The sequence below is a fragment of the Scomber scombrus genome, chromosome 10, assembly GCF_963691925.1.
Source record: "Scomber scombrus chromosome 10, fScoSco1.1, whole genome shotgun sequence".
NCBI classification, from domain to species: domain Eukaryota; kingdom Metazoa; phylum Chordata; class Actinopteri; order Scombriformes; family Scombridae; genus Scomber; species Scomber scombrus.
In genome coordinates this window covers 24,786,071-24,802,813 of record NC_084979.1, presented here as the reverse complement: position 1 = coordinate 24,802,813, position 16,743 = coordinate 24,786,071, and the positions used below count along the sequence as shown (strand labels likewise).

The 16,743-nt window shown below is 38.5% G+C and overlaps 1 protein-coding gene across 1 annotated transcript; it reads right to left on the bottom strand.

Moving 5' to 3' along the window:
• Window positions 1–1,541: 1,541 nt before the first annotated feature.
• Window positions 1,542–8,652, bottom strand: nkain5 (sodium/potassium transporting ATPase interacting 5). The gene is made up of 6 exons (XM_062427418.1): window positions 8,586–8,652; window positions 7,107–7,244; window positions 6,060–6,140; window positions 4,711–4,908; window positions 1,810–1,870; window positions 1,542–1,597 (listed from the first exon to the last, which is right to left on the bottom strand). The coding sequence occupies exons 1-6, from the start codon at window positions 8,637–8,639 to the stop codon at window positions 1,542–1,544; spliced, it is 588 nt and encodes a 195-aa protein (XP_062283402.1). The 5' UTR covers window positions 8,640–8,652.
• Window positions 8,653–16,743: the final 8,091 nt, after the last annotated feature.

Below are 16,743 nucleotides of genomic sequence, written 5' to 3'. Positions count from 1 at the left end.
AATAAACTGTGTTTGAGATGATTTTCCCACAATAAAGATGTTTAGTCACCACATTAGAAAACCTTAAAATGACGTTTTCTCCTGCCTCTGAATATGCAAATAGCGTGTGTATCATTTTAAAAGCTTGACTGCTGGACACAAGATGTCTCCGTCTTCATCTGTAAAGTCTATTCTCAGTGTTTGTGCACTGGAGGCTTCAAGTTTACATACCACACTCGTGTAAGTTGCACAATTGGCACCAAACTAGTTATGAGTCATTAATCATGCTCATAGACCCACACTGTAAACTCAAAACAGAGAAACTTTTCTTCTTCAGCAGATGAATGTGAAAACAGCCTTCTAGTGTCGAACTGCACGTACATTATTCTGCACAGTGAAGCTCAAACGTCCAAACTGTAGGAACAAGAAGCACAATATATATTTGACTTTAACACATGTGCCTTTGTGTATGATTTGTTACATCACAACCTGGTTTGAGGCCAACTGTGGTTAAATATTCAACTTACACACATAAGAAGTGAAAACTAGAAGCCTGCTGTGAACAAACACTGAAAATGGACTTTACAGTGAAGGAGGAGACATCTTGTGATCAGCAGTTCAACTCTTAGGATGAAAAATATTTGCACATTTCTGTATTTTGCAACAAGGGAGAGTCAATGTTAAACCCTTCAATTCTTTTTTTGTGGAAACCCTACATTAGACACAAACTATTGCTCAGAGTATTTTTGGCTATATGTCTGGGGGGGATCCTTAAGAGTTGTCTTTCATTTGTAGCCTAGCTGTACTTTGGTATTTTTAGCCAATTTTTTTTGTTGCTTCAAATAAAAGAAGAAAATAGAAACAAAAAAAGTATATATTTTTTTAGGGAGCTAGCAGCAGAAAGTATAGATGAATCAGTACTTTCTAGTCTTTAAATATTAAATAGTGAAACATTTGTGAAACACTCCAGTATAAGCTGTATTTATTCCACTTACTGAATATCATACACTACACAAGCTGGTAAGGGCATTTTGTTTCTAACTGAAATGACACACATTAATTATTTATGCATTTTACAAAAAAACAACATCATAAAGAAACAGAGCTTTACTTACATCTTTCAAATCACAACTTTCCTTAAGATAGCTGCTGAACTTGAGTGCTTAATAGTGTCTAGTGGTTTCCATCTCATTCACACACACACACACACACTCTCACACACACACTCTCACACACACACTCTCACACACACACACCGAGGTAGCCTACATGTTTTAAACAGTGTTGTAGTGGAATTCCCCCTCCTGACTCAGGACAGTCTGTGTGGCACACTGAGGTCGGACCGAAGCAATAACCCGATGACGGCGTCTTCAGAGTCCTTGTATCTTCTGCTGGGTTCCTTCTCGGCTTCTTTCAACCACTTTCTTTGCGTGAGGTTAATTATTTATAATCTAAAAAGAAACATAGAAACATACACTGTGCTGTAGATGAGATGCTGAACAAATAAGATGGATTAAAATGGATGCGAATAAGAGGTACACCTTACCAGCAGATCTTTAATACTAGAAGAGCAACTGAGAGGGTTTGGATGGATGATGAAATTCACCAATGAAATTAACTAAAATGTGTGGGAGAAGAACATAAACATGATGTCCAAAACAAAACAAAGGTGATGCAATACATGCAAATCTTTGTTCTTGGGGGAAACGTGATGATGATTTTTCATAGTTGATTATTACATAACAAATGTGAAATGACATTTGGCAGATTAATGATATCTGTGGCTTCACGCGCTCTCCTCTGTGTGTGGATATTATCGATCATACTTACAGCTGTCCTCCTCATCTGAGGAAGTGCTGACGATGTAGCAGGCATAAACGAATCCCAGGAGCTGTGGAGATTAACACAAATGTGGAGAAAACTGAATTGCATACAGTGAAAAGTGTTTTAAATTTTTAAAAGTACATTATTGATTACAAAGCATACTTAAATGCATAAAGATTCTCTTGAGAGTGACTGCATTGAATATTTAATAGGCCTTTTCATTTTGTTTCATTTTGACATGCCGCAGTAGGTGAAGCACACAAGTAAGTAATAACATAATGACTGTCGTGGCTACTGGGACACTTTAATAGACCGGATCCATTGTTAATATTATTAGTAACACCTGTGCATTTCCTGCTGTGACAAGTAAAAATGTCTGCAGTGAAGAGGGCATCTTCTATCTGCAGATCTGCAGGAGTCCTGAGAGAAAACTCACATCAATACATTTCAAAACAGAAAGTGCACTGATAAAAAAATAAAAACGTGGTGCATTATTAGGCAGGTAATAGTATATGTAATAGTTCATGGCGAATTCAGTTGATCCCACAGAGAATTAGTGCTTACTTGTGCAAAAAGAAATAAACTAAATCTGTGTTTTTCAGTAGCATAACCATTGACTAGAATATTTCAACCCAAACTTTAAAACACAGCAGTAAACCTGAAAAAATGTTGGTGTCATTTTCTGTATTGATTTCACTGAAGTACAAATTCATATTAATGTTACATAAAATAGGGCATGTCACCCTTTGTAGGATATGATGAAACAGTCTGTGGTTTCCATTAAACACGTACATGCTGAGGGTGATGAGAAAACTAACTACAGACACAACACAAAGTGAAACAAACTCAGTGTGTGCTGACTGACGTCAGACTGATTGACGTCTTTACAAAAACAAATCACGCAGAAGCTTGTAATGATCAAAACCAGATTTTCTTCAGCACCTGCTGCAAACTGGCAGATACAGTATGTCTGAGACTGTGGGCCGCCTCTCAGACAAAGCTTTTAAAAAGGCGCCCCTCACCCTGGATACCTATGAGGTCATGATTATGTTATTTATCCCATAAACACTCAACAATTGAGCCAAGCCTAATAAAATAGCCTGTTCCTGTTTGACATCATTTCAGACATCAAATACATAAAAAAAGGTCTAAAGGTATTTATTTGTTTCTGACTCTAAAAGTGGAAAAACCACAATTTCCCCCAAAGCTCTGTATCCCTGAACCATCTATATAACCAAACACACACATTTAAGTTACTGATGTTATAACTAATGTCATATTTTTTTCACTTCCATTCACTGAGCCTCCCCTGAAAGTGTTTGAGCCCCCCCTGAGGAGGCCCGCCCCCCACTTTAAAAACCTCTACAGTGTGTCAATAGATAACGTGTAAATAATACTGATGGCTGTGAGGCTCAGTAACACACTAACTAACAGTAGATATCAGTGTGATAATGTGATGCCATCCTTCAGTGTTCTAGTTTGGGTTTTCCAATTTATAGTTGCTGTTGCTAAGCAACGGCTCCATCCTGTGTGTGCAGATGCACATTTACTGATACTACAGTTTAATTTTTACAATTAGATACACACATTCCTCTTTACTTTTTAAAACTCTTCACACAGTTTACTCAGTTTTCTTTACCAACGTACAGCTCAGACGAACAGTTAATGTCACATCCAAAACTGATGCAACCAAAGCAAACGACACACCTCAGATCTAAGTCTGGGAACATTTTGTCACTCAATATAAACTAAACCTAAACTAAACACTAACAACCGGCAGAATTACAATAACTGTTAAAACTATTGTATTTGAAGTAGCTTGTATCTATTTAAACCAAGATTTCATTACAATAAAAAGAATAATACTATTACTCATTGATTTGTGCAACTTTACAGCACAAAATGAAATTTAAGAATTGTTTTTTAAGGCGTCTAAAAAAAGATTTTCTTTATGGTTTAAGGTTTACATAAATACATACATTTATTTAACCTATAGTAACTCCAGTAATGAAAACTAATGTCTTAATATCGACTTTCTATAGAGCAGCTACAGATGAAGATTTACAGCAGTGCAAGACAACCCTGTTCTCATCCACATCTTACTTTACATACTTGTTATGTTCTCTCTTTCCTCAATAGTCTTCCACAGTGATCATCAGAGAATAAAAAAGAGATGCTCAGTGTTGTACGGCCTAATTATGTTTACGTATGTTTATGTTTCATTTAGATGTAGAAAGCTGCAGACTTAACGGATTTTCAGTAATTCTGTGTAACATTATGTACATTAATACACATTTGATAGTTTCTAAAAAGTAAGTAAACATTAGAAAATTGGACTCCAGATATACAGAGTTTTGATGTGGTCACTAACTGTATTTTGTGTCAAAGCAATGAAACATTATCCACAATTTACAATACATGTAACCTGCGTGTAGACAATGTAAAAACCTGTAAAACAATATTCTGTATTGTGCTTTCCATTTCATTTTGTTAATGTGATTACTGAAACAGTCATGTATCACACAAAACTAATGAGGGCTGCAACTAAAGATTATTGTCATCATCCATTAATCTCTCAATTATTTTCTCAATTAATCAATTAATTGTTTTGCCTATAAAATGTCAGAAAATGAAGAAAATGCCTATCATTATTTTTTAAAGCTTTTAATCCTGTTTTTTCTAATAAACTGTTCAAAAACCAAAGATACTCAGTTTACTATCATGTATGACATGTTTAGGATGCTGCAGTAACTCAATGTTTGTTATTTTTTTATTAAATTCTTTTTGATTATTAAAACAGTAAATTTTCAGCTGTTGTAATAACCGGCTCGTCATCGGAGCTCTACAGTTAATGTGATGAGTGAGTTTTTTCGTAACGCCCCACACAGACACAGAGAGTGCACTCACTGATATGAGCAGCTGGACGATGCAGTGCAGGATTTCTATGTATTGGTATTCCAGCCAGCAGCTCAGCACTGTGGTCAGCTCGGGGTTTTGCTGGTTCTGCCATCCAGTGGAGGGAAGGCCGTCGCTCTCACAGCCCGGCCCGTTGTCCTTCCACCAGGAGCGATGTGACGACACACCCAGCGAGAGAACGTCGCTGTCCTGCAGACGGTGACAAAACAGGCAGATGAGATGTGAAGGCAACGTTTATTTCTAAATCATTTTACTGTGTGCTGTACAGAGAGGAAGATGACATACAGCAAGGTGAACCTGATATGGTTTAATATTCACCTTCCTTCCTGTCTGGGGCAAAAACCTATGATTATTTTTTTAGTATTGATTGAGCTATCGTTTGATTTATGTGATTTGTGTATAAAATGTTAAAAAATAACATAAAACACCCATCAGATGTCATCGGACCCCAAAGATGTTTTAAAACTACACATTCTGTCTGACCATCAGTGGAAAAAGTGTTTAAAATATTGAAATTAAAGCTTGACGTTGGGTCTCTTTCAATAAAAATGTAAGAGGTCTGGACCTGCTCTATGTGAAAAGTGCCTTGAGATAACTTTTGTTAAGATTTGGTGCTATATACATACAAATCTATTGATTGATTGATTGAATTGATTTATAATGTTTACAAAAATGTATTTGTGGAGATGAATTCAACAAATATTCTATATTCTTATTTTACGATTGACTTAAGACGTAATTCAATTCAGAAAAGTTAAAAGGATTCATCAGCTAATCGAATAATAAATGAATTACTTAAGAAAGAGTCTTCTCTGTCATCATCATTATAATTTTAATGTTAATACTACACAAAATGTATTTAAATGATAGTGCTTTGAGATGAAGCATCTTGTTTTTCTAGGGGGCGCAACACAAAACAAACTACACAAAAGGGCTCTAAATTATCGACCCACTCACACATCATTCCCCCCCAAAAAACCCACAGCCACAAGAGATAAGTAGATAATGCGAAGCAAAACTAACAAAAAAAAGGTGAATATAAAGTTTACAAGGAGCATGAATGTAAAAATAAAAGATAAATTAATTATAATCATAATAACTAACTCATCATCTATTCAGTGTGTTTTCCAGTGCAGAGAGGAGACATAAACAGCTAATGACACTAAATATGTTTAACTACAAAGTGAAGCCACACTGTAAAGGCACTTTTATGTCTGTAACTACACAAAGGTCCTGAGAGGAGCTTGTGACACGGACAGAGACGAACGCTGTGTATTTAGGCGTTTGTAGCTGTGCGGGTCTCTAATTATCTGGCGCTTTAATGTGACCATTAGACTTACCTTTGAAAGCCCTCCCAAATCCAGGTAGAGGCAGCTGACAAAGACATTCCAGCCGACCCACAACATGGTCCACAGCAGGTACTGAGACGACAGAAACACAACGCCGTGATCGACATGAAGGAAACTAACAATGCTTTAATGTGGTCATAGTGCTGCACGGAGCTCCTCTCTTTTCTTACTAATGTCCTCGTCTGTATAATCCCAAAATAAATCAGAGGTGTCATGACAAAAATAAATATATTCTATTGCACAAATCCGTCCGAACCCATAATATGTTTTTTCTTTGTGATGTGTATAATTATATGTAAACGTATTTAAATGTACATTATATACATATTTATACCGCCCAATATTCTTTACATGCCTGTAAATGTTTTGGTCTTTTTTGCCCTATTTTCCACTTGTGCAATGAAAAGTTGAGTCTAATCTAAAGAGAAAAGAAAGAAAGAAAGAAATGTGTTTCTGTGACACAAAATTATGTTTAATTGTATCTAAATGTAGCTTGTGTTTTCCATTTCAGACCACTAACCCTTCACATGAAACAATCCAAAAAGGAAATTCAACCAAAAAGAAAAGAAAATCACTCTTTAGTTGAACTGCTAAAAACTCGACCAACACCAAAACCTGTGATGAAAAATAGTTTGAAATTTGGAAATACTCTTATTTGTCTCTGAGAAGATTTATTGACACCACTTTCAAATCCGTCACTTTCATATTTAGAGAGTGGTGTCAATCTTGACATCTAACTCAAATAAAATCAAATTTGTATTGTTTTAAAACACAGAGAAAATCTTACTTTGGGCTCCAGCTGCCATAGATAATTAAACATAATTTAAATTTATATAAAAAACACACAAATTAAGCAGAACAACTATAACAAACTATTAAACACAAGATGTACAAACTAAATTAAACACAAAGGAAAAAGGGACAAGTAAATTAGTGTATGTGCAAATTAGCCTTTATGTGAAACTTACCAGTCAGTATTTAATGCTTTAACACAAACTGTTTGCAAGCTTTAAAATGAAAATCGGACGGTTCCCTCACCATAACAACATAACATGACCTGTACTGGATGGTACCAAACAGGCCCAGGATGACCATGATGATGTGAAAGAAGTTGATCATGATCGGCGCCCACTGATAGCCGAGGAAGTCGAACACCTGCCTCTCCAGCGCAGTGACCTGAGGGTGCAGACGGGAGCAGAAGCAGAGTTAAGACACAGATTTTAAAAGCAAATAAAGACAAATATTCAGTGATTGCAGCTTCTCTATATGTGAGAATTTGAAGCTTTTCTGTGTCTTACATGATAGTAAACTGAATATCTTTGGATTTTTCACTGTTAATCTTATAAAACAGGATATTTGCAGATGTCTTTTGATGATTTAATTACAAGAATACATTCACTTGGTGTTGCTCTTGCTTGATACATGCAGATCTCCTGCTTGTGCAACACACAACATTTTGCTTTATTATTTATTTCCTTATAAGTTGTCAAGGCAACTGATCCACAAGAGGGACAAAGCACAGATGTGGGTTTATGTCCTCTGAGGTCGGAGCCCCAGTCAGTCATGAAAGGTGCAGGATGGGGGAAGGGGGGAGGGGGGCAGGGTGGGAAACAGAGAGGAGGAGGACAAAGTGAGAGAGGCCCTTCATTGTGGTGGTCTTAGCTGTGGGCGGCCGTTGCCTTTCATCAACACCTCTCACTATAACAGGCTTACTATGAAGATAGTTCACACAAAAAACAAACATATAAAACAATTCTTTTCATTATCAATCAGTCTACTGGTTGTTTTTCTGATGAATTAGATTAGATGTTTGGTCTTTAAAATGTCATAAAGTAGTAAACAGCTCTTAGTGACACCTTCAGACTGCTTTTGTTTTGTCTGATCAACGTCCAAAACTCAAAGATATTCAATTTATTAAAACCTAAGACCAAGAAAACCTGAAAATATTTGCTTTTGAGAAGCTGGAACAAGTGAATTTGGGGGTATTTTTGCTTCAAAAATGACTTAAACTTAAATGAAATGATTACAGTTTTGATTAAATTATTAAAACTGTTGCTGATGTTTGTTCTGTCCTTAAACTAATCTATTAATCAGTTAATCTACTAACAATTTAAGCTCTAATTTTTAGTAGAAAGTTAGAAAGAAAGCTCAATTAACAATGACAATGAGAACAGAAGGTCATCAAATCATCTGTTTTTGGTGTATTTAAACTGATTTTGGATTTCAATGCATGTGATTCATAATTTTTAAGATTTTACATCTTCAGAAAAATATGAAAGGTGAAGCATTAAAAACAACAACAAATGGAGCTTTTCTTTTCATAATAATCTACAAGTCATTTCAACCATTTGACTCATTGATCATGTAGATTTAAGGAGTATATTTAAGTGGTTTTAATGAGTATAAGTTTCTACCAAGTATCATCTCCTCAGAGGGCGAACAGAGGAGGTGGCCTGGTGTGTAAGCGGATCTGTGTTTTTGTCGAAGCATCATGTGTGAGAGAGAAAAACATCTTACCAACTGCAGGCAGCACAGGAGGATCAGCATGCATCGTGCAGAGCAGCACCCCATGTTTTCCTGTCTGCTCCCGCTGAGTCTGATGATGTGAATAACAGCAATGCAGTGACTGGATTTGTAAAACTACTCCAACACAAGGGCCAACCTGCAAAGCTTCAGATCCATTGCCAGACGTGTGGGAAACGCTCAGTGCACTTTACCTCATGAGGAAAACACTTAGTCCCTGTGCGAAAACTACAGAGAAGGGGGAGGGGAGGCTGTATGAGGGGCGATTAGTGCCACACAGCAGCTGAGAGGGAAACCCTGAAGGACAAAATCAGCCACAGGATGCTTTTTTTTTTTAAATGACACATCTGTGATGCTCAGTAAGGTTGCATATATTTGCTTTTTTACCAACATCTTCACATATTTAACAGCTGCAACACCGACTTCATCTTTCACATACTTGCGTACTTTGTGTAAACCAGAGTATATCCAGCTGGTGGCAGATTAGGGGCCTTATCATCCCTGGCCAAGGCCATAATGTCTTTGTTGTGAACCTTTGCTTTTGCACAACATGAACAGAAACCATGGCAACACTCGAAGAGATAGCTTTACTGAGATTACAGCAGAAAAAATGTCAGCGTCGACATCATATTGAGTTCACGCTGGATATTTGTCACTGTGGAGCAGCATAGAGATACTCTGTAGCCTAAATGTGAGTATTTGCGGACAAACTCTGTAAGTTTCTCTTCAGAAGTTTCAGCTACTGTTCAGGTGATACTAGAGTGCTGCTTTCTTCTCTTTCTTTTTTTTTGTGGGGTGTTTTATGCCTTTATTAAAGCAACAGTAGAGAGATGACAGGAAATGAGGAGAAAGAACGATGTGAGCAACAAGCAACAAAGAATAGCTGCTGGAATCAGACCACAAACTGCAGTTATGTTATTTGTTTTAACCAGTAAGCTGCCGAGGTGCTCAGACCTTAAACTCTGATACTGCCCCAACTGGTTAATGTCTTACAATTAAATCACATTAATTTTTTGTAGAACACAGGACACATTTTAACTGAGACGAAAGTTGACAATCATGAGAGAAATGTGGTAAAATTTAAAGTAGTCAATCCAAACAGAAAGTCATCCACCGACCAAAGATTTGGAGCTTTGGCGACCAAAGACATTTTGAAGTAAAACTGTGATAGTGTCAGAAATGTAAGACTCACACATTCTCACAATGTTACTGCTTCCACAAACCAAGACTACAAACAAACCAATCAGAATTTGTTACTGTTAAATAAAGTTTAGAGGGAAAAGGCTCATTCTCCTAAATACGTCCACAGAACATGAAAACTAAATAATAGAAGTGAAACAAACAAGACATTTATATGACTTTGCTGCATTTTCATTTTCATGATTCCCCAAACATTCAGCAACCTGACAGCACCAAACTGATGTGACTATCTATTTTGTTTTAGACACCTTGCACAATAAGACATACAGTAAACGTACATGATTGTTGTTGTTGCACAGCCTTAAGGTGCCAGGAGTTATTTTGAGATTTAATTGTGAACTATATTTTCACATTTTCCTGTAACCTGTTTTGTTTTGTTTGGATGAGACAGTTTCTACCATAATCCTTTAAAACACCTGCTGTATGTCTTCTGGATGCCTCTACTTCCCTCTCTGTGGCATGGATCGACTCTCATACAGCAACACTGTCTCCTCCACCCTGATAGGTGGTTATTCTTCCACAATGCTATGAAGACTCCAGTAGGTGGTGGTAGTGGTGGAGGTATGAGTTGAGTGGCAAGGTTAAAAGATGCTACACCAAAGAAAAATACATTGCTGGCCCACTTTTATTTAACTATCTCTTACAAAAATATAGGCTCAAACTGGGTCATAGACAAATAAGACAGCGTGTCAGAAATAATGTATTACTTAAAGCCTCATAGTTCAAGTGTACTTAGATTAACTTTCATTCAAAATTCGTAATCGTATAACAATGGGTCATACTGGGTTATTAGTGTTGATTGTGTTGCTCTAACTAACTCTTCTTGCAGGTTTTAAGGGATCTTAAAGGGTCTCAGTGTTACTATATCAAATTCTGGCCTCATACAACCAACATGTAGCCATTCAAAAGACACAATGACAACAGTTTCAACAGTTTATCTCATTTAACTCGACACTTTACGCAAGAAAACTAGAGTCTGGTGGCTTAATTTGGACCCTGAATGTCCAAATTACAATATACCATAGACTCTAAATGTCCCTTATCTGCATCTGGAATTACCCAAACTGTAAATGCACAGCGGGGATGACTGATAAAATCCTCCTAAAGCTCATTTATATTAGACGATTAAAAAAAACAACCCCGCACTTCCCATCCCTTCCGATGGATGGCGCTAGAATCAAAAGAAAAAATTATAATTGGGGGTGGGGGGGTCTCCAGCTCTGCCTGTGTCACATGGAAGCACAGTAGCTGAGCCGAGGGGATGCGAGTAGAGATGGAGGGGGCTTGAGGGACTGTGGAGGAGAACCTAGCACTTGGAGATAATATCGGGAGATCCAGCAGCAGCGGCGGCAGGAAACTGCAGGTTTTAGACACTTCCCAGCCTCCCTTCTGGCTGGGGAGCAGAGAGGAGCACGGACAGGGCGCACAAGGGGGGTCAGCGGGAGCCAGAGGATGCCACATGCAATATGCTGCATTCCTGTTTTGTGGAGCCCAAGAAAGCCAAGTTATCGCCTGTGATTGATTATGCTCGCAGGGAGCAACTGGCCCGAGTGGAAACTGAAGGAAGCGACCAGGGTTGACGCTGCACCTCCCAAAATCTGTGAGCTGAGTGAGTATAGGGGATGCTATAGCGCAAATGCTCTGTGCCCGTGGCTATGTGACAGGCTGGAGGGAGAGAGGGAGGGGGGGGGGGGGGTCATTCATATGTGCCTATAGATCCATCTTGATAAGTTGCACACACACAGTTGGTACCCAGCATCCTTTTATATATTCATGCAGGAAATATAGCCGACCCTGTTTTTCCTCCCCTCCTCCTCTTCTTTGTGCTCCACATCCACTGGTCATACATACATTTAACACACAGACACGTGTGCAACCCACCTCAAGCCTTACTGCATTGCCTTTTTTGTGATTTAAGCACGAAATTGACGGGATTGATCAGAGAACTTCATTGTGATTTGACGAGAGGAAGGCGCAGGAGCCCTCCAATTACGCAGTTTTCATGCGTAATATCGCTGCCGACTGCGAAGCATAAAAGATAATTAACGTTAGACCTTCCGTTAACATTTGCAGCCCCCTCCCCTCATAAATAGGGGGTGTTGGGGAGAGAGAGAGAGAGAAAGAAGGGTGGAGGGGGGGACTGGCTTTGTCGTGTAAGTTGCCAGCTGACCTCAGGGACACAACATCCTTTACCATCCTCACTTTGATCTGGAAATGAATCGGAAACGCTTTGATGATTAGAGGAGAAGAAAAGGAGGCGGAGGTGGTGGTGGTGGATGATGAGGAGGGGGGATCTCTCTCTTTCTCTTTCTCTCTCTCTCTCTCTTTCTCTCTCTCTATAGGCTTAATGAAACAAAACCATGATATAAAAAAGCACACTGCATCAGCTTGAAATCTGTCGTTTTTCTGTGACCACGGGAGTCTCCAACGCCTATATATGAGCCTCCACCTGTGCGCGGGCATGTCCACCCTTAAAAAAAAAGAGAAAAAAAAGAAAAGAAATTACCCCCCTTGTTCACACCCTGGTTTTTTTCTATATGAGCCGGCATCAGTGTGAGTCGTGGTTTCTAACCTGTTGTCACCAGCAGCATCACTGCAGCTCCAGTATAGCCAGCATCCGAACCGTCACCTCCAGTGTGTGTGATTGATGCCTGCTGAGTGGGTGCCATCATGAGCCACATACAAGCCCTTTATGGAGGATTTCTTTATGTTTTTTTGTCTCTCTCTTTAAAAAAAAAAGAGGACATATTAGACCTACAGTGTAAAAACCATGCTGCTGATGATTCCTCTTTAACCTCCAGCATCTGTATAGTTGCTCGCCAGCCTGTTTAAAGGTCCATCACTTTGCCATAGCTACTGGAAAAGGATGCGATTACTTGAAATTATTGTTATTTTAATTATGTATTTATTTATTCATTTTTTTTTTTTTTAGATAAATAATGTCAGGCGGTGTTTGTGTCAGAGGCAGCGTTGCACGGATAAAGACAGAGCCTCTTCCACACAAGGCTTTCTTCCTCACAGGGGCATGGTTAATCGTTGTTGCAAGCAAACATTTGACCTAATTCACATTCTCACACAATAGCAGCCTCCTCTCTCTCTCTCCCCCCATCTCTCCCTCTCCCGCTCTCTCTCTCTCTCTCTCCAACACACACTCTCACACACACACACACACACACACACACACACAAACACACACACACATCGCGTTTATTTGTGTCACACAGAGGGTGAGGTTTTTTTTTTTTTGCTCCACATGAACTCCCAGGTGGTTTATCAAAACCTGAGCAGATTGGCAGAGAGGCCACTGCTGGCTGGCTGGGCTTGTCGCAAAGGAGCTCCAGTATTATTAATAATAATGAACACACACTCACTCACTCACTCACTCACTCACTCACTCACTCTCTCTCACACACACACACACACACGTAAATGCAGGGCATGTTCCTAGAAAATCCTAGTACTGATAGCGAGGGATAAATGTGTTTTTATACTCCATTTTTATGCAGATTGACACCATAATTCCTTGTTGGCTTTGTGGCCTCATCATGTGCTGTGAGCAGGAAACATGAAGCTCTTCTTTACAGTTTAAGTGTGAGCATTTGTTTTGTGTTAAAAAAAAGAAAAAAAAAGAAATGATGTATATATTTAGTTACATTTTGCCCCTGAAATATGATCTGAAATGTGTCACCCTGCAGGTTTCATTCTCCCTTTAAAAGCATTTAATTAACGAGTCAACAGGTGATCTGCTGCTGTCATTTGTTTAGTCATCCATCCATCATGGCTGCTGTGACCAAAACGTTCATCCTTTCATTCACTCGCACCTGTACCCCCCATAGACATCAATCTCATACAAGAAGAGAACAAATGTACAAGAATTAAAGAGAAATCTGTTTTTTATTAATAATCTAACCTCAGAGGTCCACTTATTTACCTTTAGAGCTTTCAACCACACCTTACAGTCTTTATTTGCTCATATTTTGTCAAATATACTGTTTCCAAATGTCAAGAATGCACTTTGGAGTTTAATCTATCAGGAAAAAATGCATTTGAGGCATAAAATAAATCAGAAAGTAATGATTGATGATGCTCCAGTTTCCTGTTTGGCCCCTGCTGGTCTGTGATACATGGTCAGGGCAACACCTGGCAAATCTGCACCTGCAGGTATTCTTGGGAGCGCTGGTAGTTTCTAATGAACAGGCAGATGAGAGGAGGGGGTGAGTGGGTGAGGGAGAAGGAGCTTTGTTTAGCAGAAAAGCAGCCGGTGGAGGGCCATTTCTTGCTCTGCTCTGAGCACTACGTCCAATTGGTTGGCTCAGACTAGGCAGCTCGAGGGCCAGAGATTACACTGCAGTGCTGAGGCGTCACTCTGGCTGAAACACCGCAGGCGGAGGCAGAAGGGATAGAGGCAGAGAAGAAGAATGGGTGGGGAGGTGTGGACACGCCGAGTGAGACACGGGGAAGGGAGGCCCGGAAACCTCGTAGGGAAACGTGACAGCCTCTTCTCATCATCTGCTTTCAACGTCTTCAAACACCTGCCACAGGACTCCCACGCATGTCCTCCTTCCCATCTTCTCTGCTCCTCTTTTTCTTCTCCTCCACACCTACATCTCTCCCCTTTCTTCTCTCTCATTACCGCCCTCCATCTCCTCTCCTCGGCTCTGTTGTCAAATCAGAATAGATGTAATTACACTGACACTGTTGCAACTGTGAATTAAATGATCGTTGCCTTGTAGGTGCATATTGCTCTTCATATCCAATATAACGATGCAGACTACTCATGAACTGCTCTGGTTAAGATGGAGCACTGGAGGATGAATCAGTCATGTTTTAAAAAGCAGGTCACAGTTTGTCACATCCTCAACGTGTTTGTTAAAATACACAAAATAGCTTTTGATAGACGTGCTGAGCAAACATGTTCGCTGCTGAAATCACTTTTTAAAAGACACGCTCAAAGAGGAAAATCCACAGTTGGAAACATGACCAATTGATAGATCATTAATATTAATTTGATTTTGGGAAACAAAGCACTTGTTGTTTGATTGGGAACATACAAAAGAAACTAAAGGCAGCATGAAATGAATCGCCAAGTCATGTGTGTGTATAAAAATGAGCCGCAAATTAGATTTCATGCTGGGGAACAGTTGGGTTCATGGCTGGAGATACAAAAAGAAATGTCTACAAAACTTTGACAGTACAGAGCCTGATAAACGTCTGGCATACCTTCACTCTGCTGGATTCATTTAGTTCAATAATAAAAGAAGAAAAGGCAATAGCACATGGATAAACTACTACAGATTTAACAGACCATGTCCTTTCCTCAGTTGTATCAAAACACACAAAGAGGCAACTTGAGAGAAAGCGCCATTTAAAAAAAAAAACTTCCCATGTTCATTTTTCAGTAGAGGAGCTCCAAAGATTAGTTGATTAATTGATAAACAGAAAATGAAATCTTGATATTTGACTAATTATTTAAAGGAAGGGTTCACCGTTTTTCCAACTCAGTCAGGCGCCCAAATGAACACTGACATGTGTGTTTCTTCCTGTATTCATCCTCCTGTTCATACTGGCCATTAGAAGATCCCTTCATAATGCTTTTACAATGTAAGTGATGGAGGATAAAGTGCACAGTCTCCTTCAATACAGAAATGTATGTACAATTTTACTTGAAGCTAATATGAAGCTTCAGATGTCCCAATGAGTCAAATCAAGGCAATATCTTTCAAAGTTAGTCATTTTAATGCCAAACCCCCCCTTTTTGTTCCTTCCATTGCAGTTGAAAAGGAAAACACTGTCCTAACATAGCTGTCTAACTCAAATACCTTCAGAAAAACCTTCAAACACATTTTGGCTCAAAACGAGGACTTGACCCCCCATCACTTACATTATAAGGGTATTATAAAGGGATCTAATGGTCAGTATGAAGTACAGGAATGAAAGTTAGTTTTTAAGCAAAAGTGTCAAACATTTGTTGGTTGGTCTTAACATTTAAGTGAGGTTTTTGAAAATAATTGGGAGATTAATCAATAATGAAAATGATTGTTAGTTTTGTAGCTCCAGTGTAACAATGGAGACATCACGTTCTTGTTTTTTACAAGCTAACTCAACACTTCCTGCAGCTGCTACAGTAAAATATTTCTACTGGATCCACTTTGACTAAAACTCAATTCTCTGTGAGTCTCTAATGCTTTGTGTGAAGTTATGCTCAGGATCATCTGTTGGGTGCAGAGCTGCATGTGCAGACAAATCTTAATGAAATTAGACATTTGCCTTCTTTTGAATAATCACTGCCTTTCAGACTCCAGAGAGTCTTTTATGTTAAGATCCACACGGTCCCTCTTGGGTTAAGAGAATGGACTAGATATAGCAAAAGTAGGTTTTGCATAATTTGTAAATTTCAAGCAAATGTATCCAGGTGGGGACAGGTGTGGCTTGTGTTTGGAGAGCCAGCTGGACGCAGGAATATATGGAAGAAATGAAAGAGTGTGACTGATTAGTATCATTATTTTATACTTTAAGTGAGTGTCTGAGATTTGATATTAAATCTTTATCAGGCCAAAACTCAATGTAACCAAATTACAAGTTCCTGAACTGATGATTTTAGTAAAGCAGAGTGAAGAGGGGTGTGCCAGAAATTAAAGTGTAGAAGTGTATGCTGCATGAATCCTAATTACACCTCAGAAACATTACTAACAGTATAAAGCTAAAACTAAATTATTCTTTTATTCTGTGCTATATTGTATATATTGTGCTGATGTACTTGGTTAACTTTCTTTTTTACTTTTTACTTTTTCATTTCCATTTTTATTTATTTTTTTAAATATTTTCATCTCTTACTTTTACAAAAGCCCTATAAATACTGTGATATGCATCAGACAGTCATTCTATCTATGTATATTGTCTCTGTCCCTATTAAATAAACCATAATAAATAATTTAAAATAAATAAATAAACT